General features: G+C 41.4%; 1 protein-coding gene and 1 long non-coding RNA gene across 3 annotated transcripts; one reads left to right on the top strand and one right to left on the bottom strand.

The window, feature by feature from the left end:
* Positions 1-856: 856 nt before the first annotated feature.
* LOC311631297 lies at positions 857-23,106 on the bottom strand. Its single transcript, XR_014796544.1, has 3 exons — positions 21,853-23,106; positions 9,807-9,898; positions 857-2,442 (listed from the first exon to the last, which is right to left on the bottom strand). It is a non-coding gene; the product is annotated as an uncharacterized lncRNA (long non-coding RNA).
* CNRIP1 (cannabinoid receptor interacting protein 1) lies at positions 13,425-24,099 on the top strand. 2 transcript variants are annotated; one of them, XM_084901249.1, is made up of 3 exons: positions 13,425-14,345; positions 16,515-16,665; positions 23,117-24,099. In XM_084901249.1, the coding sequence occupies exons 1-3, from the start codon at positions 13,936-13,938 to the stop codon at positions 23,279-23,281; spliced, it is 726 nt and encodes a 241-aa protein (XP_084757375.1). In that variant the 5' UTR covers positions 13,425-13,935; the 3' UTR covers positions 23,282-24,099. The 2 variants fall into 2 exon arrangements, with proteins under 2 accessions (XP_084757375.1, XP_084757374.1); XM_084901248.1 differs by having other exon boundaries at positions 13,729-14,377.
* Positions 24,100-24,425: the final 326 nt, after the last annotated feature.

The following is a 24,425-nucleotide window of genomic DNA, read 5'->3' as shown; positions in this document are numbered from 1 at the left end:
AGGCTGTCTTCAAACTGAAATCTCAAATGTTCTCAGAATGAAAAAGCTGAGATCAGATGCTTATGTAAAGAAAGTGCTATTTGGTGGGCCTGTGGACTCAAGGGTCCCAGGTTTGGTTCTGGTCAAGGGCATGTACCTAGGTTGTGGGCTCCTCCCTGCCTGGTACCTGGTCATGGTGTGTGCAAGAGGCGACCAATCAATGTCTTTCTCTCACATCAATATTTCTCTCCATCTTTCTCTCACTCTTCTACTCTCCCTAAAAATCAATGGGAAGCCAAAACCGGTTTGGCTCAGTGGATAGGGCATCGGTCTGCGGACGGAAAGGTTCCAGGTTCGATTCGGTCAAGGGCATGTACGTTGGTTGCAGGCACATCCCCGGTGGGGGGTGTGCAGGAGGCAGCTGGTCGATATTTCTCTCTCATCGATGTTTCTGGCTCTCTATCCCTCTCCCTTCCTCTCTGTAAAAAATCAATAAAATATATTTTTTAAAATATCAATGGGAAAATATCCTCGGGTGAGGATATTTTTTTAAAAAACAGAAAGAAAGAAAGAAAGAAAGAAAGAAAGAAAGAAAGAAAGAAAGAAAGGAAGGAAGGAAGGAAGGAAGGAAGGAAGGAAGGAAGGAAGGAAGGAAGGAAGGAAGGAAGGAAGGAAGGAAAGGCTATTCAGACAGCAAACCCAAAAACAAATGGATAGCGCCGGCTAGATTTTGCCTTTCTGACATTTCCCTCAGTGTCTACAAGAAGCTCCCCTCCTGCCCCACTTTCCCAATAGGACCATTTAAGTGTGTGTTAAGCAGTTACAAAATACTAAACAAAAAGTTTGAACAAAATCAAATAAATAATTAATATTTGTTCTACTGCTGGCAGATATTTTATTCTCTTTCCCCACATCTACCAGTATAATACTTTTTTGGAAATAGATTGCTGCTATTTGATCTCATTGGGCTTTTCGTTCTTTTTCATATTGTGAGGGGCAGAAATAGAATATTGGAAACTAATTATAATTACAAGAAATATTAATCATGCTCTGTTAACCATGATGTTCTGTTCTGATTAGAAAGCACATTTTCTCCTGGCTGGGAGTTGTATGCCCTGGGACATGGGAGCTAACATCAGAATGCAGTCCATCCTCCTGTCCCAAGAAATGCCAGTTATAGAAAGATTTACAACCTTGTGGCTGAGACAATCTAGTCCTGGAAGCACCTGGAAGTCCCTATTACCTGTAATCTGATGCTGAGACACCCACTCTTTGTGATCCCCCTCCCCTCAGCCCACAAGATTTATAATCTATAATGATTATCCCGTTCCCACTTTCCCCTGAATGTAAATCCTACTTCCCCACATAATCTTTGCCCTTCTATCCAATATAAGCAGCTGGCTTCTGAGATGCAGAGCAGACCTTTGGGCTGACCTGCTGTTCTCCCATACTGCAGGCACTAATGTAATAAATGTTCATATGTGATTCAACCATGTCTCTGCTGGATTGGCTTAAGTAGTGTCAAGCAGCCCGGACCCCTTGGTTGTCCAGTTACAACTTGAGTATATTTTATAGTCTCTTTTAACATATTTCATCTTTATGATTTCATTGTTTAGGGTCGCCAAAGGAAGAATGGATGAGGCCAAATCGGGTAAAGGATTATACATTTGTTAGGTCATCTGGAAAACCAGATGGGCTGAGTCCCAAAAGGGCACCAGCACCCAGAGACAGGGAGTCAGAGATTTTAAAGGACTCTAGGCAGGCTTTTTCTGGATGGAGAATTCTCTGGGAGGACCTGGAGGGGAAAGATAATGGTCTTACCAAGAGGAATGTGAGCCCTAGCTGGTTTGGCTCAGTGGATAGAATGTCAGCCTGTGGACTGAAGGGTCCCAGGTTCAATTTTGGTCAAGGGCACATGCCCTGGTTTCGGGCTCAATCCCCAGTGTGGGGTGTGCAGGAGGCAGCTTATAAATGATTCTCCCACATCATTAATGTTTCTATCTTTTCTCCCTCTCTCTTCCTGTCTGAAATCAATAAAAATATATGTAGAAAGAAAGAAAGAAAAAAAAAGAGGAATGTGAGCTTAGCAAATGGAAACAAGAGAAAGGGAATGTCAGTTGTGAAGTGACCTACAGGCCAGTTCCCTGGGGAAGGGGGTATCAATTCAATTATTTGATCAGAAATAACATTCCAGCCTTTGTGTTTTGTGGAATAGGAACAGAGGTCATACATATTTCCCGTAGTTACTTCCTGGGGATCACAGGGGGATGGACTTTGTAGTCAGCTGGAACACTGTACAGATTCCTCATGGTTGGAGGGAGGCATCACAGCATCATGATGTCCCCAAGAGACTAGTTGATGAAGATCGTCAGGTCAGTCCTACTGAGGGACTTAGGAGATAAAAGCTGGTCCTGAGGCTGCCAGTGTCACTTCTCTGGTTTTGCTGCTTTTCTGGGCCTGGAGCTGAAATACAATTAAGACCTAGATGTTAGCTTTAGGAAGAAAAAGATCAGAGGTTCAATCTGCCTGACTAGTGATATGAAATGGGGAGGACAGGTCACCCTGGGGGTGGGGTTCTTGTTTTCCCAGTTTGCCTCTTGCTAGGCATCTGGAGCTTTCTGTCCCAGTGAGCTTCCATACCTGTCCCTGGCCCCTCATTCTTGCTCTGGGGGTCTCAAGGTCTTCATCCCTCCCTCAGGATTTTTGGCACTGGATCCTTTCAGAGAAAAGGGGGCACAGGGTCTCTTAGCTGCTTCCTGCTGAAAGGGGACAATATTTTCCTTCAGAGCCCAAATCCTTGCTCGATGAGGCCTGGGCACAAAAGGAGGTTGTGATGGTGTTTAGGGTGGTATTTCCTGAATATAAGTAGGGCTTGTTTTCAGCACCAAGTGTCAGGGTCACCAAAGGAGGAATGCACAAAGCCAAAAGGGGTAAAGAATTGTAAATGTGCAGAAACCGGTTTTGCTCAGTGGATAGAGCCTCGGTCTGAGGACTGAAAGGTCCCAGGTTCGATTCCGGTCAAGGGCATGTACATTGGTTGCGGGCACATTCCTGGTAGTGGGTGTGCAGGGGGCAGCTGGTCAATGTTTCTCTCTCATCGACATTTCTGGCTCTCTATCCCTCTCCTTTCCTCTCTGTGGAAAATCAATAAAATATATTTTTAAAAAAGAAAAAAAGAATTGTAAATGTATTAGGTCATCTGGAAAAGCAGATGTGCTCAGACCCAAAATGGCATCAACACCCAGGGAAAGGGAGTCAGAGATTTTATTTATTTATTTTTTTAATTTTTAAACAGTTAATGATACTGTGTGTATATATATATATATATATATATATATATATATATATATATATAATTGATTTTTCACAGAGAGGAAGGGAGAGGGATAGAAAGCTAGAAATGTCGATGAGAGAGAAACATCAACCAGCTGCCTCCTGCACACCCCCTACCGGGGATGTGCCCACAACCAATGTACATGCCCTTGACCGGAATTGAACCTGGGACCTTTCAGTCCGCAGACCGAAGCTCTATCCACTGAGCCAAACCGGTTTCGGCAAGGGAGTCAGAGATTTTAAAGGCCTTTTCTGGGTGGAGAATTCTCTGGGAGGGTCCAGATCCTGGGAAGGTCTGGAGGGGAAGGATAATGGTCTTAGCAAGAGGAATGTGGTCTTAGCAGGTGGACTGTGGTCTGAGCGAAAGGGAATGTTGGTTGTGAAGTGGCCTAAAGGTCAGTCCCAGGGAAGGGGTATTGACTCAATGATTTGATCAGACCTAACATTCGCCTTTTGTTTCTTTAAACGTTTTATCCATAGCTATTTTACATTTCCAAAGTTCTTGGTGGTCTAAGTTGTAGTTTATTAATTATATGGACTCTCATTCTCTTCTTATCTACATGGTTTTCGACTGCAATTTCATCTGCTTCCTGTTCAATTCTGCCTTCTCAGAGGCACTCGAGGTTCTTTGGGTTTTTTATTTTCTCCTTTGGAAGGTTCTCTATTTGCTGTGATATATAAGCAATGTAATAAAAATTGTGTTTTATGTAGGTTCTAGTTGTTTTGTAAGAGGAGATTATGTGGTCTACTGTCACGCCAAAAGCAGAAGTCATGTTTCAGTAGGTTGGTAAGGCATTATAGTCTTGCTTGAGAACAATAAATGAAAATTACTCTACTGATTAAACCAGGCTTTTGTTTATTGGTTTTTTTGTTGTTGGTGGTGGTGGTGGTTGGTTGTTTTTTTTAAATAAGGTAGACAAGAGGTAGGTTATTCTCAGTTGAGGACAGAAACTAAACCTGGACCACAGAGAGGATTTGTAGCAATTTGGAAAGAGAAATAGGTAACTGGAAAGAGGAACAAACTCCACTGGATGAGTTTGATTAAATTTCTGCTGTTTGGTGAGAAATGTGAATAACAAACTAACCACAAATATGTCTGTCTAGTGTAAAAAAAAAAAAAAGTGGATTTGGATCTACTTTGGAAGATTGGAAGATTGGGGTCCAAGCTGCCTGACTAGTGGTATGAAATGGGGAGGATAGGCTACCCTGGGGGTGGGGTTCTTGTTTTTCCAGTTTGCCCCTTGCTAGGCATCTGGAGCTTTCTGTCCCAGTGAGCTTCTATACCCGTACCTGGCCCCCCCATTCTTGCTCTGGAGGGTCTGAAGATCTTCATCCCTCCCTCAAGGATTTTTGGCATTGAATCCTTTCAGGATGAAATTCTGAATTTGGCTCTGAGGTAGGTGAGAGTGAGAGCTAGAATCTATTACCTATATTAGGTAATATCTAGAGAATGGAATTTACATGATATTGTTATTTTGGTCTCTTACAGAAATCTTCACTTAGTTAAGATGGAATGTAAGTCTCTTAGTTTTTACAGTGTACTAATATAAAAATTCATTTGAAGAACAATCTGTCTTTCACAAAACCACATTTTAAGATATTTATTAAATTACTCCATGTACCTTAAACAAAAACCCACAGACATACAAAATTTCTCCTTAAATTCAGTGCCAGGAAAAAAAAAAATCTTGTCTCTTTAGAAAAATATGTTTGCTAATTTTTTATCAGACTAAATAATGTCTCAACTTTTTCCCCTTAACTCCTCGCAAAAGTCAAATCTAAACTGAGTAAGCTCAGTTGTAACCAGTGCATCCAGGGTGCCAGGTCTCATTTCTGACTCTGATCCTGTTTGTAAAAATAGCTAGATTATGACCCGAATCAGTTTGGCTCAGTGGATAGAGCATTAGCCTGCAGACTGAAGGGTCCCAGGTTTGATTCCAGTCAAGGATATGTATCTTGGTTGCGGTAGGGGGTGTGCAAGCGGCAGCTGGTCGATTATTCTCTCTCATCGATATTTCTAATTCTCTATCCCTCTCTCTTCCTCTCTATAAAAAAATCAATAAAATATTTTTTTTAAATAAAAAATAGCTAGATTATCTTTTCATTTCATAGCCTAAAAGTAATACATATTCATTATTCATTCTATGAAATATAACAAGAAAAACAAAGGGGGAAAAGGCAAATGTTATTTTTAAAACCATAGTGTACATTCTCTGATTATACCATTCCCACTTCACATTAACTTTATTGGTAGTATTTAGTTGCCAAAGTGCTCTGATTCTGACTTGCATAAGGGAAGACATTTTTTCTTTTTATTTATTTATTTATTAAATTATTATCTCCGTACATATACCATTCCCCTTCCCCCATTTTTTTTTCTTTTTCTTATACGCATTTTAAATTCATTGCCTTATGCCAAAGTGGCATATTTGGAGGTGGCAAATTCTGTTACCCTTCACTTACTTAAATAGTAAAAGGTAGTGGTGGGAAGGGTACTGGTGAGCGCCTATAATGTAAAAAGAACGCCCAGTCCTCAGAATGCACAGGAACCTTGGTGGCCCTCAGCCCCAGCAAAGGAATTGTTGGGGACAGAAATGGAATATTGAAAACTAATTATAAATTATAAGAGATATTAATCATGCTCTGTTAGTCACGATGGTTCTGTTCTGATTAGAAAGCACATTTTCTCCTGGCTGGGAGTTGTAGGCCCTGGGACATGGGAGCTAACATCAGAATGCAGTCCATCCTCCTGTCTCAAGAACTGCCTATCATTATGGAAAGATTTACAACCTTGTGCCCGAAACAATCTAGTCCTGGAGGCACCTGTCCCTATGGCTGGTAATCTGGTCCCAGGGTGCCTGGAGGTGCCCAGCCTCCTGCGACCCGCCAGCCCACATGGCATAACCTGTAATGATTACCCAGTGCCTACTTTCTCATGCCTGTAATTCCTACTTCCCCACATAATCTTTGCCCTTCTACCCAATATAAGCAGCTGGCTTATGATGGGATGGGTGCAGAGCAGATTTTTATGGGTGACCTGCTGCTCTCCCATACTGCCAGCATTATTGGAATAATATATGATTCAACCCTGTCTCCGCTGAATTGGCCCAAGCAGTGACAGGTAGCACGGACCCATTGGTTGTCCGGTGTCATTATTTCATTACATAAATGTTAATTTATATTTACACAAATATTAATCCTTATGACATACTCTATTATCAATAAAAAAATTCTTCATATCCTTTTATAATTTATTAGTTACAAGGATCTTATTTTAAATTTATTTAAAATGTCCTTTTAAGTCAGGGATTGGCAAACTTTTAAAGTAAAGATTCAAATAATAAATATTTTAGATTGTAGGCCAGACAGTCTCTGTTGTAATTTCTCAACTCTGCTGTTTTACTATGAGAGCAGCCCTGGGCAATATCTCAACAAATGAGTATAGCTGTGTTCCAATAAAACTTTATCTAGGGACATACTGAAATATGAATTATGTAATTTTCACCTGTCATTAAATATAATTATTCTTCCTAGTTTTCCAATCATTTAAAAATATAAAAACATTCTTAGTTCATGAAACATATAAAAAAAAAAAGGCAGAATCAAATTAGGCCCAAGGGCTATGTTTTATTGACCCAGTTTTAAGTATTTGTGGTGTAGTGACCACTAAAAAAAAAATTTTATTTATTCAAACAAAAATAAATCTATGCTTTGAGGCTTCCTAACAAGGAAAATTTCTGATCGACCTGACGTTTCCTAGGGAGAACCACCTTATTAACAAATGTTTTTCTACTTGAGGTACCTAGCCTTCCAGTTGGCCCCCAGTGATATCCACCTCCTGTAGTCACCCCTGGTGAAGTTCCCTCCCTTATCACAATAGCATATGGTAATGGCGATGGCATGTCACTTCCAAGATCCTATATAATAAAAGCCCAGCAACTGAATGATGGAATGACCAGTTGACCAGTTGACCAGTCACTATGATGCAACTCAATGCAGGAGCTGCCCCCTGGTGGTCAGCGCACTCCCAAAGTGGGAGCGCCACAGCTGACTGGGATGAATGCCACTCCCACATTGGGAGCAGCTGCTCAGGGGGCAGGTCCACAGCCACTCAGCTGACTGGGATGAGCAGGAGTGCAGCCACTTGGCTGACTGGGATGAGTGGTGTCCCCACAACAGGCTGATCCCTGAAGGCCACATGCCCCACCAGTGCATGTATTCTGTGCACCTGGCCTCTGGTAAGGTTATAAAGACTGCAGTTTCTGTCTTGGATCTCTGCCATGCTAGGTGGTGAGGCCCAAAGGGTGAGGAACTGAAGCCTCCAGCCCACAGTCAGAAAGGAACTGAGGCTTCCTGGCCACACCCATGTAAGTGAGCTTGGAAGCAGACCCTCCACTCCCATCAAATCTTCAGGACACTGTGTCCTTGGCTAACAGCTTGAATGATTGAAACTTTGCACCAAAATCATCCAACGAAACTCTCCTGTGCTCCTGACTCCCCGGAAATTGTAAGATAATACATGCACCTTGTTTTCAGCTGCTAAGTTATAATTTTTTATGCATCCATAGCTAAGGACTACAGCACCTATGTTAGACTGAGTTCCTAATACCAGCCACTCTACTTATATTGCAGCTCTCAAGACCCCTCTTCTTTGGCTCAAACCCAGTCCTTTGTTTGAGTGCCCGTCCATGAACCCTGCTGTATACTCAGACACAACTCCAGCATTCGGAATGACTATGGGTCATTTATGGAACTAGTAAAAAAAAAAAAAAAAAAAAAAGTGAGTGGGGAAATTCCCTGCAAATCATGTCAGATTTTCAGAATCTAGAGCCTTAATAGCATCTTTCCATCTCAAGGAAATAAATAAATAAAAGTCTAGTTACTGCTTCCTACCTTGTTAACTGTTAACTCCCCATCTCTCCTCATATACAATTTTCAGCATGTTTTCGGACAGTATGTTGTGCGTTAAGTGACAGTTTCATTTTGGAGAACTGTGCTTTGATTTTCAATCAGTCACTTCATTTCCTTTATAATGCACAATTTATTCCACTGTTTATGGCTGCTTACTCATCTGTGTTACAGGTCCTGTGATTACTTAAGAGGACATTTTGTAAAGCATAAGGAAGGAGAAGAAAGAAAATAATGGAGCCAATTTTATGATCCTGACAAGCTTGATGCCAAACCAGTTGGCATTAGCAGGAAATTGTCTCATTGTATTTTGTGATTTCAGAGCCTGAGAATTTCATAATGTCCACCAATACTTTAAATACATTTAGAGAAGGATTGAGACTGTATATTCTGTTTAAGTTTGAGGATATCTGAGGCATCTGAGCATGCGGGCACATATGTGCATGATGGATGGAGAGAGAGGTGGGGGCCAGGATGTGAGAAACACCCAGGCGCTCTATCTTCCTTTACTCGATTTGTTTCTTATTTGATTGAAGAACTCTAAATGTAAAATAAACTTTAAGAGATCATTAAAAATTCCTATCCAAAAGTGTACTCCTAGGGGACAGAAGGAATGAAAAAGAGAGTAAAATGTGCTGGGTTTGGATTTTTACATATACAAGGGTGGGCAAAAGTGGGTTTACAGTTGTGAATACACAGGAATTTACTCATATTATTATGTATTTATTAGTTATAGTATTATTTATTTGTGTTATTTTCTATCCTTACTTACGATTTATCTTTTAGGTAATAATGGCTGGTATTTAACCTACTTTTGCCCACTCCTGTATGTATATACACACACACACACACACACAAAATGTCCCATATCATAATACTTATAACTTTTTAAAGTCTATAATATGAATTTACCATAGAGACTGGAACAGTGAACATGGAATGTTATTAGCCTAATTCCTAATTTCCAAAAGAATGATAATAATGGTTGCCCTGCTGACAGACAGTGTTTAAGGCCATCAATTGGAGCTAATAACACTAGATACCTTAAAAATATAGTAAGTATACTTTCAAGTGAACAGAAATAGCTACAATGTATTGAGCTTATATGTGACTACTACTCTTGTGTTTTATGTTATCTCATTTGGTTCTATGAGCATTATATATGTTCCCATCATCATTGTAATAATGAAAACACTGGATCCTGGAGAGACTACATAGCTTATCTTGCTCAAGGTCACCTGGCTTGTACTCAGCAGAACTGGGATGTAAATATAGGTCCATTCGGCTCCATACCCAGATTTGTTGCATATTTGTACCAATGATGAGAAATTTTCCAGTTACTTTTACACTTATTAATTTCATTTTAAGAAGTTGCATTTTATGGTTCTGAATATGTTTTTAATAATGCGTGTTGCCTAGCATTAGTAACATCTCATATTTGAAAAGCAAGTTTTTAAAAACATTTTTTAATTTCTTCATTTTATTCTCACTACATTGAGAAGGAAGCATTTTAATTCCCATTCTACATCAATAAAAATTGAAATACAAACATTTCAAGTGCTTTGCATAAAGAAAACAATTAATACCTGAGCCAGAATTCAAACTGAAGTCATCTCACTCCTCGTCCAAAACTTTCATCAACACACAGGTAGAAGTTGGTTTGAGACTTTAGGGACTGCTGAACAAAAAGTGGAAAAAAAAAAGTAAAATTTAAAAAAAAAAAAAAAAAAAAAAACTAAAGTAATTCTGAAAAACTAAAGTAATTATCTTTTCATCCCCATTCAACATCCCTATTGCTGTGTATGTCTAATGCTTTTTCAAATTAATAAAAATATGTACAAATTAATATGGTTTTAAATTTTTAAGTGTTTTAAAATACCATCATACTACAGATATTATTTACAATTAGATTTTTCTCTTTACATTATTCCAGATAAATCATATAGATCTAACTAATTACTTTTCAAGACATAAAAGAATTTCCATATGAACATAGTTACAACAAAGAGAGGAATTCAATTTTCCCGCAACCTGCATGGCTAAGGTTCAGGATCTGAAGAAGGGGTGGATGCACAAATGAAAAGGCTGTACAAGAAATGTGAATTTAGAAGGCATTGGGGGCTCGGGATGTCTCTTTCATGAAGAGCACACACCGATATTCTGGCTTGTCTGCTTTTTATTCAGTTTTAGATACACATCTTGCCCTCGGTAAAGCACGACAAACAGGTAGCAGACAGACCATCTCAAAGGTCAATAAAGATCAGTAAAGATGAGTAAACATTTACTTTGAGGCTATCAGGTCAGGAGGTAATTGCTTCGAGCCACCATTATCTCAGCACAGCCCTGCTAAGTCCAAGGTCCACCGGCCTTCTGCATTCCTTGGTGCACTCTTATGACGACAGTATTGGGAAAGCGGTGGCTTCCCACACAATTCAACAAATATTTATGGAGCACTACCGTGTACTGGACTGGGGATATGGCAATGAACAAAACAGACAAAAATGCCTGCCCTTGGGCTTTCCCAGTTTACCACAGTGTAGTAACAGTGTTAGCATATGTGTTTGCCAATATAACATGTGATTTATTATTTTAGGAAGTCACATAAATTGTATAGTATGGGCATGTAAAAACTTAGCCATTTATTTTTGACATTCATTTTATTCTTTGTTTTGATTTTTGTCATCCATGTTGCAATAAGTACCCATATTACACATATTCAGGGTGATGATGCCTTTATTTCTTCTGAAGGGTAGATTTTAAAAAGTAGGATTGTTGACTCAAGGGATATAGATGTATAATTTTAAGCTTTCAATAAATTCCTCAGATTACTTCTAATAAAAGGTTATAGAAGCCCTAATCAGTTTGGCTCAGTGGATAGAGCATTGGTCTGCACACTCAAGGATCCCAAGTTCGATTCCAGTCAAGGGCATGTACCTTGGTTGCAGGCACATACCCAATAGGGAGTGTGCAGGAGGCAGCTGATTGATGTTTCTCTCATCAATGTTTCTAATTCCCTCTCCCTGCCTCTCTGTAAAAAATTGATTTTATATATATATATATATATATATATATATATATATATATATATATTTTAAAGTTATAGCAGTTATATTTTTCTCCAGTGTATAACAGGACTGACTTTGCTACATCTTTCCAGCACTGAAGTTTAGTATTTACAGTGTTTGCCAACTCTGTGTTTCCTCCCAGACCTCGCCCTCTGTGTGTCTTCATTCTGCTGGTCCTCCTAATTGAAATCCTTTATAATAAAACTAATTATAAATATAGTGAAAAAAAATTGCCAAGCTGATAGGCCAAAATAGTTTTGATGTTACTGATTTAATTTTCATCCCTCTAGCTCAGAGGTTCCCAAACTTGTTTGTGCCGTAGACCCCTTGCCATGTTTTTCGGTTTTGGGTAGACCCCCTACTTACCTGATATTGATTTTTTTGTAAATTTCTAACTGTAGTGAAGTTTAGTGTTAAAATTTAATTAAAAATAATGTACCTACTTTTCTCCGGCATTCTCAAACAAAATAACACTGATTCACTATAATTTGTATGATAAACTACCAGTTTATATTTTTTTAAATATTTTCTCAGCACTTTCCTATTCAAGATTCAGGAAACGAATGAACATATTTTTCTCACATTCATATTTATAGAGTGACAAATTGAACAAGTCGGTGCAAGTTCGCGAAGCTTTGAGACAAAAATTGGCAAGAATGTTTACTGCGCGTATGCTTGTAACAAGATGATACTGGTATATCATTATGTGCAGGTTTTTATCCTACAACTTACACAATTTTATAAACATATATAATAAATTTTTTACTTCATAGGTACTTTTATAAATAATTTATATGTTTTTATATTATAAGATAATATGATGTAAGTAAATAGGTACTATCATTGTATGTTGAGATCCACTATCGTGGACCCCCATTTTCATTTCATGGACCCCCAAATTGTTTTTCCGCTGACGTAGACCCCTTGCAGGTTGTCATAGACCCCTGGGGGTCAATATAGACCACTTTGGGAATCACTGCTCTAGCTCTTCTCCTAGGAATGACTGAGCATCCTTGCCTATGTCTACTGCTCTTTGGGTTTCAAATTAATAATGATCGCTAATATTGGAGCCAGGTACAACTGTGCATCTCTCATTTGCTCTTGAACACAACTCTATCAGAGAGCTAGCATCTGCTTCCCCAGCCCACTTTACAGGTGAGAAAACTGTTTCCCAGAAATTATGGAACCCAGGTCACACAACAGAGGAAGAGGTAGAGTGTGGATTTTTAACAAGTCTGACTGGAGTGCTTCTGGGTCGGACAACTACACAGACTGCTTCCGCTGCCAGGAACACTTTCAATCCATCCCATCCAGTCTGGCTCCCTCCCTTCAAGTGGGAACAAGCTGATTAAATTAGCAAATACTTGAAGGTTCCCTGTGGAGAAGACACTATGATAGACATTATTTGGTGACCTGAAGAGGCAGAGTCTTATTGAGAAACCAAAAAACAATCACACCATAAGCAACTATGGTGCGATCAGCAAATCTATCCAGTGTCAGGGAAGCTATCATACAAAATTCTGCAACTCTACACAGTATAACACTATTCAGAATCATGCAGGGAATATTGCAAACAACTCTGGAATGAGAGTAGTTAAAACTGATTTATTTTTGTAGAATAATGTAAGAAAGAAATCACTTTCGAGACGACGCTACTTCTCAAGAAAAGTGGTACCAGCCCGGGTGAACAAATACTACCAAACACTAGTAGTTTTACTACTAGTTCCTACCACTAGTCCTCACTAACCGCTTCGCCACCACCCAGGTGTGCTCACCGGGCCTGGTACTATCCACCTGGGTGGTGCTGAAGCAGAAACTCGCTCTGCGCTCTCTGAAACCATTCTCCATCCAGCCCTAAATCCCCAGGTCTCTGCTTGCTCCCAAAATCAGGATCTGTCAACCGACTCCTGCCTGAAAGTCTCTGTAATCATACTTCATATGCAAATGTGTCCAGCCAAGTGCTCTGCCAATAATCTTTGATGGAGGATCCCTCCTGGACATAGTCCACCAACTATGCCTTCCAGATATGCCTGCCAATTGCCTTTGACAGGGTTAATAGCTCACCCATGCAGAACTATAAATATGTGTGTGTGTGATTCATTACCGTGTCATTCTTGAGACAAGGATATGCACAATTCAAACATACACCGCCAGAAGGTGTACCTCCTTGACCATGGCTTATTTTCTTTCTCTCCATCTTTCCCCCTTTTCTCACGCACATTCCGAATCCAGTGCAGCTGGCAGACCACAGGAGAAGGAACTGCGCCTTTCCTCGGCCATTTCCCCTCCGCTTCCGAGAGACTCCTATTTCCTGGCACTTAAATCACTGGCTAGCGGTTCCCTGTCCTTGCTCGCTCCCAGTCTCCCTTTCGCCTCTCAGCCTCCCCTTGCCTCCCTGGGACCCCATCAATGGTGTGCACATCCCTTTTGCTGGCCGAGGAGGCAGGCACCCACAGTCTGAGGTGTCGCTTCTGGATGTCACCCCTTCCTCCCAATCCCCTCCATCGACCCAAACCGCGCAGCCCTAGGAGGAGCCTAGACACCCTCCTCTCCCCTAGCTGCAGGGGATTGTGGTGCGTAAACAGGATTAACTCTCTCGCCCCCGGCCACGCTGATCTCCACCCGTAGCCTGCAGGCTGGAGCGAGGGGCATGGGGAGACTCGGGGCCTCGCCGCGGTCCCCGAGGTGCGCTTCCCCTCCCCGTGGGGCGGGAGGCCACAGCCTCGGGAGCAGCTCCAGAGCCCCTGCGGACTGCTGCTGCGACGGCGGCGTGGGCTCCAAACGGCAGCCTTCCCCCCGCCTCCTCCTCCTCCCCCTACTCGCGCTTCCTCTCCGCCCACCGCCCTCCGGCCGCCGGGTCACCGCCCGCCTCTCCTCCGCTCTCCTCCGCCCCCCGCCGCCCCGCGCCCAGCCATGGGGGACCTGCCCGGCCTGGTGCGCCTCTCCATCGCGCTGCGCATCCAGCCCAACGACGGCCCGGTCTTCTACAAGGTGGACGGGCAGCGCTTCGGCCAGAACCGCACCATCAAGCTGCTCACCGGCTCCTCCTACAAGGTGGAGGTGAAGATCAAGCCCAGCACGCTGCAGGTCGAGTGAGTGCGGGAGCGCGCCCAGGATGCCCGCGCCCCCCCCCCCCCCTCCTTGGGGTACGCGCGGAGGACAGAGGCCCCGGGACGCCGGAGCCTCCCGGGCCCCTCGGGCTCGCGCCGCACCCAGGGGGACCCGGAGCTGAGGTTGGGGGGTTGGGGGGGGGGCGCAGAAGTCCCTGTTCCATTGGTCCCCTCTCTGCCTTCCCTTAGCCTTTCCTCTATTCTGGCTTCCCTCCACCCATCGCGGGGTGGGTTGTTGAAAACAGCGACAGGAAGCCAGAGGTTCGGGGCTGGCTTTGTTTGTTTGTTTGTTGGTTGGTTGGTTGGTTGGTTGACCTGTAAATGTCTCATTCCCCCCCCCCCCCTCCTGTCCAGCCTCCGCGCGGACCCCCAGGCGGCCCGGGAGGTGCAAAGGGTGCTGCTCGCCGCGGGGTTCACCTTCCGCAATCCCGGTCCTCCTCTCCCTCCCGCGGCCCGGCGTCCCGCCCCGGCCCGCCCCCGAGCTGTAGGCTGAGGAGTGGAGCGTGGAGGCGGCGGCAGGGTGGCTCTGGTCGCTCCCCACTCCGCCATCTGTCCCCCCGCGGCTGTGGACGCCGGGCTGGCCGAGCAGCCGCAGGCAGCGCGCAGCCTCCTCCCTCTGCTTGGCCTAATGTGCCCCGGTTTCCCGAGCCGGGTGTCCGTCTGTTTCTCCTGAGTTTTCTGTTCAGCCTGGTGATGGCGCCTGGGATTAGCAACCACAACAACAACAACAAAAAAATGTGGTTTTGTGGGGTTATTTTTTTTTCCGTTTACTCGTGGCAGGATTATCTCTTCCCTGCCACCCCAGCTGCGGCACCCAGGAGGCCCCTGGCTGGGAGGGTTCATAGATTATGGGGAAGCATCCAGGGGTGGGGTCCCTTTCTTTTCAGCCTCCACCTAAACCTGATGGGCAGTCCAGTGGGGAAGGAGGAAATAGCCAGTATTTATATCATCTACCATATACTGAGTTGGGGGGGGGGGGGGGGGGCCGGGGGCGGGTATATGTGCTTGAATCCACCAGAGACCTCTTCAGAGTAAGTGTCCATCTGCAGTCATTAATTCACTAAACTCGTGATGGCTTTCAGGTGGCAGGCCCTAATTCAAGGACCTAAAACCTCGGTTTTTTCTGGTGCTCCTGGCCCATCTATTTGTCAGCAGCTCTTCCCCCCCCCCCCCCCTCCGCCCTTCATAGACCCATTGTCCTCACATTTCCCAGTGTTATCACTGCATCTCCATGAGATCCAGACATTTTCTTTCCCATCTTTCCAAGGAACCCCTTCTCTCAAGTTATCTGTTCTCTACGCCATTTTCTTGAGGTAGTTCTCTATTTTTCAAGCTAATCTACAAGTGAGTCTGTGTTCATGACAAAACGACTTTTTTCTAGTTAAAACTTAATTTTGTCAAGGGGATTTCAATGTCCTAACCCAGGGGTTCTTGAACTTGAGTATACTTCAGAAACCCCTAGAGGTCTTGTTAAAACACAGAAGGCTGAGTCTCACCCTACAGTGGGGCTTAAGAATTTCCTTTTTAATAGGTTGTCAAGGGATCTGATATTGGTAGCTCAGGACTATTTGAGGGCCATTACCCTAACAAAAGAATGATGCCAATGAGAATGTCTAGTGTTGTAGCTGCATGAGGAAGAGTACCCCAACTCATGGGATCCTTGATTGGAGGAACAGAAAAATCATGAGAGAACTAGTTTAGTGGTTCTCAACCTTACCTACCCATTAGAACCACCTAGTGAGTCTTAAATAAATTTACCAGTACCCAAACCAGACCAACTGAATTCTTCTCTGGGGTTTGGGATGGGGCTGGGTATAGGTAGGTTTTTAATAGCTCCACAAAAGAGACACTAAAAAGGAGGACTGCTGCTAAAGTCTAGGCCTTGTTCTAGTATTCTAGATGAGAATACTGCCCATCCAGGGAGATTATGTGGTTGGTCTAAGATTACGTGACTGGTGAGTTGGAGAACTCAAGCCTCTTGAATTTTCAGAACTTTCTACCATACCGTATGTCGTTTTTAGCTACACCCTGTAGGTTTCCTGCCTAGGGTTGTGGTCAAGATAAGAAAGGGTACCTAAGCTAATTCCTACCACGTGTGCTCAACTCAAGTCCATTGCAGGAACATTTCCATTGGTGGTGTGGTTGTCCCACTGGAGCTGAAGTCGAAAGAGCCTGACGGGGAAAGGATTGTTTACATGGGCACCTATGACACAGAAGGAGTGGCCCCAACCAAGAGTGGAGAACGACAACCCATCCAAATCACCATGCCGGTAAGGCCTGCCTGGGGCCGTAGGGTGTGGTGTTTGGGCAAATAGCAACTATAGAAAACAGTCACTATCTCCCCTTAAGGAAAGGTATAAAATAAAATATTTAAACTCATGGCTTCATATTAGAATCTATTTGCCCTTAATATCCGAATATAATTAATTAAATACTTCTCCAAAGGTCAGTTTCATAGTCATTTTTTATATGGAATAATTTTAAGGCCCTTTTTACCCTTTCTAATCTATTCCATTGATCTGTCTATTCTTAAGCCAGTCCTGCATTGTTTTAAATATATTGCTTTTATAATATGTGTTCATGTATTTTGTAACTGGCCACCTTACTAAATTTGCATACTAAACATTTCCAGTTAATGATCTTGTGTTTTGCAGCTAGAAAATCATAATCTACATATAAGTGCATCATTTTCTGATTTTTTTTTTCCCTCCACCTTATTGCATTGGCTAATGTTTTTAAAATAAATTTGCATGCCAGTGTTGGTAAAGGATAGCCTGTCTCCAGAATTACATTGTTAGGTATAATGTTAGTTTCAAGTATCTTTTATGTTAAAGCATCCTTTTTCTAGTTTACTAAGATGTATTTTTAAAATTGGGAAGCATGTGAAATTTCATCTAATTTCTTTTCCTGTCTATGGAGATAACTTATCTCCCTTGATATATTAATGTAATACTTATATAATACACTTTCAAATGCTAAAATACTTTCATTTTCTAAAATAAGTCCTACTTAAACATCATGTATGGTTCTTAATATATTGCTAAATTCAATATTCTCATACCTTATTTCTAGTTTTTAGATTTTTATTTTATTAATTTTTTTTCTTTGTTTGTCAACAAATATATGAGGATTTCCTATATTTTAAACACTGCGATAATACTGGTAAACAAAATGGACATTCCTGGTTTTACAGAGTTTCTAATCTAGAGGAGCAATAGTAGAGCAAATTATAGATGATTATCAATTATAGAGCAAATTATTATTATTATTATTAAAGTGTAAGTGAAAAAATAATGATGCCTGTGAAGCACATACCAGGGTCTTATACTAGTTTAAGGTTTGAGGATGGCTTTCTTTTTTTTAAATATATTTTTTAATTGATTTCAGAAAGGAAGGGAGAGGGAGAGAGAGATAGAAGCATCAGTGAGGAGAGAGAATCATCTGTCGTCTGCCTCCTGAATGCCCCTCACTGGGAATCAAGCCCACAACCCGGGCATGTGCCTTGATGGAATCAAACCCAGGAACCTTCAGTCCTCAGGCTCTATCCACTGAGCCAAACCACCTAGGGTGAGGATGGCTTTCTTAAAGGAAGAACTAAAGAATAAATAAGAGTTCGAGGAAGAGGGAGCATGTGAGAAAAGAAGAGGGGCTTGGCATCCAGTAGAAATTAATAGATCACACTACACCAAAAGTCACAGATGCTTTTTATAGTGAATTTACTTGGTGATGAAGTAACATTGTATTTTTATCAATATCATAAGCTTGTTCTATGCTCCCAAGTCAATGGATTTCTGAATGATCTTATTAATAACTTGGTGAATTTCACATATCTCCAGTGGAGGTGGGTGGCATAGGGAACACAGGGAAGTTCTCTGGGTGTTCTAGACCAGCGTTTTTCAACCGCTGTTCCGCGGCACACTAGTGTGCCGCGAGATGTTGCCTGGTGTGCCGTAGGTGCAGACAAGACAAGAATTTTATAATTTTTCACTATTTTGTTTACTTAATATTTCATAATAAAGTAATTATAAAATACTTTCTTTGTGTTTATTTGATTCCTATTCAAGAGAATTACTTTATATATAGTCAATGTAGGCACAGAGTTAAATTTTTTAACATTTTCTAATGGTGGTGTGCCTCGTGATTTTTTTCATGAAACAAGTGTGCCTTTGCCCAAAAAAGGTTGAAAAACACTGTTCTAGACCAACTAGTGGTCAGACCACAGAAATTGTTTAAAACAAGTAATCAATAAATGATTACTCATTTATTACTGGGGACAACAAATGCATCTTCTCTCCTTTGAATCTGATGGGTTCTCTTTCACATTAGTTGTGAGATTAAAATATACCAAGGCTTGCAACTTTTAAGGATACTACATCAAATATCCAGGTATATAAAAGAATGTAAATTGTAGAATACAATAGACTGGATGGCTTAAACAACAAACATTTATTTCTCACAGATCTGGAGGTTGGAAGTCTAAGATCAAGGTGCTAACAGAGCCTAAACCGGTTTGGCTCAGTGGATAGAGCATCAGCCTGCGGACTGAAAGGTCTCGGGTTTGATTCCAGTCAAGGGCATGTACCTTAGTTGCGGGCACATCCCCAGTAGGGGATGTGTAAGAGGCAGCTGATCGATGATTCTCTTTCATCGATGTTTCTAACTTTCTATCCCTCTCTCTTTCTCTCTGTAAAATATCAATAAAATATATATATTTTTTTAAAAAAAGGTGCTAACAGATCTGGCATCTAGTGATAGAACTCTTCCAGGTTCATAGAAGGCTGCTTTAATGGTGTGTCGTCACATGAAGGACAAGATAGATAGATAGATAGATAGATAGATAGATAGATAGATAGATGATAGATAGATAGATATCTAGAGATCCTAGATATTCTATTCATGAGAGCTCTACCCCCAGCACCTCTGAAAAGCTCCACCTCCAAATACATTGAGAATTTAGGCTTGAATATTGGATAAATTCTAGCTTTCAATTCATAGCAGTGTTAAAGTATTCAACAGGTAACAATCTGTATATGTTCTCACTGAAGGAGAAAAAAGAAACCACCGATGATCAACTTGTAGCTCTTTTACTTATATGAACAGTTTGGTACAATGATGATAGTTCCTAGATAGGAATTAGGAAACCAAGGTTCTTGGCCTGCTCCTATCATTAGCTGGCTGCCTAGTCTAAACCAAGAGCAAGTCACTTCACCTCTCTGAATCTTAGTTCTTACATTCCTAACATGGAGATGTTAAAATCCATCACAAGATCAATGTGGAATGACGTGTGTGAAAGTGTTGCATAAAATAAAGAGTACTATACAAATGCACAGAATTATACCTGTGTATAAACTGCATCACCCAGGGAGCCCGCCTGGGTAAATTTCCCTTCGAAGGCACAGATGGGTTGAGCGGGAGTAGAGAGCCTAAGTAATTTCTTCTGTTCTTCCAGAAGAATGTCAGTTTTTAGAACTCCATCTGTTCTTAGCCAAAGGAGAAGAGATTCTGAGCTAGGTAGAGAGATGCCCAGAAAATAGAACTCCAGAAGAAAGAATAGGAAGGAAGAAGTTAAAACAGCTAAGGCATGGTAAGCCCTAGTTAAGTTTTACTACAACATGCTCCTCATGTGTCATTTATTTAGCTATGTGACTATTGCTCTCAGCAGACTTCTATTTTGCTCTCTTGGGTTACTGAGTCTTTCTTAGTTTTAAGATTATTCAAACATAAGTCTTTTCTTAGCTGTTGTTAGAATCCGTTTGTTTTTTAAAAACCAACTTTTGTGTTTATTTTTTTAAAAGGCCGCAGCATTGTTTCTTCCACTTACCTACCATGATTTCAGGCTTTTTCTCTCAAAAGATCAGCTAGTGTTTGTAAAATATCCTTATAATTTAACTTAACTCAATTGCACTTAAAATGTGTAAAGCCCTGTTCTGGTCAATAATAATAAGTAATACTAAACCATCTTCAAATGAGTTGGTGATTTATAAAACAAAATTTCATTTTATTATTGTTGCTAATTAGCCTATCATACATAAACTTTTAATATTTTGATTAGCATATATGTATCCTTAATAGAATTTATAAAACCTCTAGAATTTGAGAAATACATGTTAATTTTTCAGGGATGATAAATCCATTTCACCATTTAAAATATCTTTTCTGATTATGAAAGTAACATATATTGCAAAAAATCTGAGCAGGAAAAATAGAAAAACCACTCAATTTTTTTTACTTAGAATTCTATTATTAACATGTTTTCATTTTCCTCCATATATCTTATTTTATGGATTTGAGCTTATACTGTGTATAAACTGTTTTTATCCATCTTTTTCCTGTTGGCATTGTTCTCATCACTTTCTGACATCATTTATAACCCTATTTCATGGTTATACAGAGGGGGTAAAAGTAGGTTTACAGTTGTTTGCATGGAAAATAACACAAAGATAAACTGTTTCGCATGCTCACAACTGTAAACCTAATTTTGCCCACCCTGTATAAATCCATCATATGGATATTCCACCATTTTCATAATATTTTCCTATTAGTAGATGCTTAGCTTCTGGTATTTAGAAATGTTTGCTAAATTGATAGGTCAATAATATATTTGTAAAACTATATTGCTTAAATTAAAAAATATATTTGAATATCTTCATATATTAGACCTCTTTTCTTTTTTAATGACCTGTGTTTCAGTTTTATCCAAATGTTCATATTTTTAATACCTTAAACATTATGATAGTCTTATGAAAAATTATAGGTGGAATTGCTGAACTTTTAGCTTGGTACAAATTACCTTTCCAAAGCTATGTAACTCAGTTCCCATTGGCAGTATTTAGAATAGCTGTTTCCTTGTAGCACACTAAAAAGTGATATTTCTAATCAACTTTGAGTTATAGTGTACATATAATAAATATGACCATCTTAAGCACACTGATTAATAAGCTTTGACAAACATATTACATATCCTTCTATAACCACCACTACAATCAAACACTTTCATCACCCCAAAAAGTTCCCTCTTGCACATTTTCATCAATCATCATCCCTTCCTTCCACCCCAGGCCCTAGATAACCACAGATGTTGCTTCTCAGCTTACATCATATCCTATCACTATATATATATATATATATATATATATATATATATATATATATATATGTGTGTGTGTGTGTGTGTGTGTGTGTGTGTGTGTGTGTGTGTGTGTGTATGTATATATATAGAATCATACAGTATGTATTCTTTGGGGTCTGGATTCTTTTGATTAGCAAAGATCTTTTGAGGTCCAGATCTAGTCTTGTCTGAATCAGTATGTTCCCTTTGTTGGTGAGTAAATGCCATTTGATAGATGTGCCAAATATTGTCTGTCATCAGCTGAATGATCCCAGGCTGGGGCCATTATGGATAAAGCATATGTCTTTAAGCCATTACTCTCTAGACAGAGATAGTTTATTTTTCTTACCTGGGAGTAGATTTATGGATCCTAGGTATATCTTCCATTCTTTCAAGTCAAGCAAACTTCCCAAAGGAAAGCCAGATCTTGTTTGGCGAGTCAAATGAGCAGGGTGAGGCCATAGTGCAGGATATAATTTTGAGAGCATCTTGGAAATCTATCCGGAAGCACCTGATCGCCCTCCTCCTGTCGCAGCCACAAGCATAAGGCTCCTCGCTCTCACTGCCCTCCCCCTTTCTGTCTTCTGGCTCCTGACATGTCTAAGAATCCTGCCAAGTCAGTCCCTGTCCCCTCCCATGACAAGGGAGGGTCAGAGGATAAAATAACGACGGGCATGGTGCTGTTTAATGCCAGATCCCCTAAATAGCTCCCGGAGGTGGTAGCTGGGTCAGGCTACCCCACAGGCCACTTGAGCACCTGCCCAGTGGCCTCTGGGGTGTTCTGTGTCCTCTTCTCAGCAACATGAGAATCATGGGCTTATGGTTCAGGGGAATTCTGTGCAGTGACTTGCAGGGCCTACCTTCTCAAAGTAGAATGCAAACTTCTTTTTTTTTAATTTAAATTTTTTATTGTTTAAAGCATTACATGTAGAATGCAAACTTCTTGAGAGTAAGAATAACACCTTATACAAATTTTTATATGTGCAAAGCACCTAGTAGGTACTCAGTATATACTTTGATAAGGTATACTCAAAGCCTGAGGCATGGTCATAGATCTTGACTTATAAACAGTAGGTAGTAATATTTGCAAGTTAAAGTAGGGTCTTTAACAATCAAATGCTTGCAATAACATCGTTTTTCTTGTAATTAAAATTGATGATGGAAGGGCAGTTGTATCTTACGTTGTGCTTGCGTTATTTTGGACAGCTCTATTTTGAAATAGAAATCAAAATGCAACCATTAGACATTATTCCCTGTTCTCTTCCCAATCCCTCTTTCTGGGGCAAATTCTAAAACTCTCAGAGTCTAAGAGCGGTTCCCAGAAATTATATTTGGAAAATAGATACATATTGTGGAGGTATTTTTATTCAAGACAATATAATAACTCATGCCACCCACACTATGGGATAAGATTTCATAGAGGGGTGGGGGGAAATGGACAGTTTTTCAGGACAGTATCTCCCGTAAGAAAGGAAGATAGTTTGTTAAAGCTTTGCTGACCCAAAGAGCCTTGGTTGATTGTCCTGGATGATGGAAGACCTTACCACCGTTAGCTCTTGCCTAGTGCTCAGGGGAGAATGGGCTTTTTACGGGGCGTGTTTCTCTCCCCTCAGTTCACGGACATTGGGACCTTCGAGACGGTGTGGCAAGTCAAGTTCTACAATTACCACAAGCGCGATCACTGCCAGTGGGGCAGCCCCTTCTCTGTCATCGAGTATGAGTGCAAGCCCAACGAGACACGCAGCCTCATGTGGGTGAACAAGGAGTCCTTCCTCTGAGGACGGCTCTTTCTGATGTTTCTGGACCATCGCTTCCGAAACCCATTCCCAGATCACCCAGCACAAGCCTTCACCGAGGCACACCACACCGGCGCTGTCTCCCGCCGGTGCCAGTGACCTACTAGCCCCGATTATTTGGAAAGCGTAATTCCCCGCTGATGCAATGTCCCTGACAAAGGAACGTGATGTCCCATCCCGACAAGATCCCTCTCTGTATTCTGTGCTGGTTCCCTGCATCCAATTGTTCTCGGCGGTGCCGTTGGCCGCTTGCGAGGACCTCCGTGGAGTTGGCAGGCGAGTCCCATGCTTCACAGTTGACTGTGGTGTTTTATTTCTAAGTGGCGTGATCCCCTCCTTTTTTTGTTAGCGTTTACATAAAAAATAGCAATGTGTGTGGGTCCTTTCCCAAGTGTGATATGCTGACGTGTAACTTGCAATGTTGTGCAACTCTCAAAGCAGGCTTTGTGAGCATGCAATGCCAACAGCAGCAGGGAATGGGGCTCAAGTGGGCTTCCTGTAAACAGCTCAGCTTTTTCAGGGAAGGAAGATGACGAAATAAAAGGAGAAATGCTGAACGAGTATTCATAATGCATTTAAGCAGTTTGGAGTATCTTCATTGTGCTGTGACCTGGCGGCAGTGGGGAAAGGCATGGTGTGGACATGGGAGTTACAGGGTAACCTCCCTGGCAAGCTGCCCTCGTGTTCACACGTGCATAGTGGTGACCTCCCCACGCTCCCCTTCACTTGAACTTTGTAAAACTGTGTATGGAACTGTGATCAACTTTTGATATTTCTTAATAAAGGTGTTGAAAATCATACTCCGACTTACCTTCTTTTTTTTTCTTCTTTTTAAAAAAATATATTTTATTGATTTTTCTTACAGAGAGGAAGGGAGAGAGATAGAGAGCTAGAAATGTCGATGAGAGAGAAACATCGACCAGCTGCCTTTTGCACACCCCCTACAGGGGATGTGCCCGCAACCACCGGAATCAAACCTGGGACCTTTCAGTCCGCAGACCGACGCTCTACCGCTAAGCCAAATCGGTTTCGGCCGATTTACCTTCTTAATGTGGGCCATACCCATTCATCAGGTGGGCCTCAGCTCCAGGCCAGTGCCACCCCGGGTCTCCACCTGCACTGCAGG

The sequence above is a fragment of the Pipistrellus hanaki genome (genome assembly GCF_964339955.1).
Source record: "Pipistrellus hanaki genome assembly, chromosome: 12".
NCBI lineage: Eukaryota > Metazoa > Chordata > Mammalia > Chiroptera > Vespertilionidae > Pipistrellus > Pipistrellus hanaki.
The sequence above is the reverse complement of the archived record's forward strand: the minus strand, read 5'-3'. Positions and strand labels throughout refer to the sequence as shown.

Excerpts from the sequence above, each read along its gene's own strand:
- CNRIP1 (XM_084901249.1), top strand. The coding sequence starts at position 13,936 with ATGGGGAGACTCGGGGCCTCGCCGCGGTCCCCGAGGTGCGCTTCCCCT. Across the intron at positions 14,346-16,514 it reads GCTCCTCCTACAAGGTGGAG|GAACATTTCCATTGGTGGTG; the intron begins GTGAAGATCAAG and ends AGTCCATTGCAG. Across the intron at positions 16,666-23,116 it reads CCATCCAAATCACCATGCCG|TTCACGGACATTGGGACCTT; the intron begins GTAAGGCCTGCC and ends CTCTCCCCTCAG.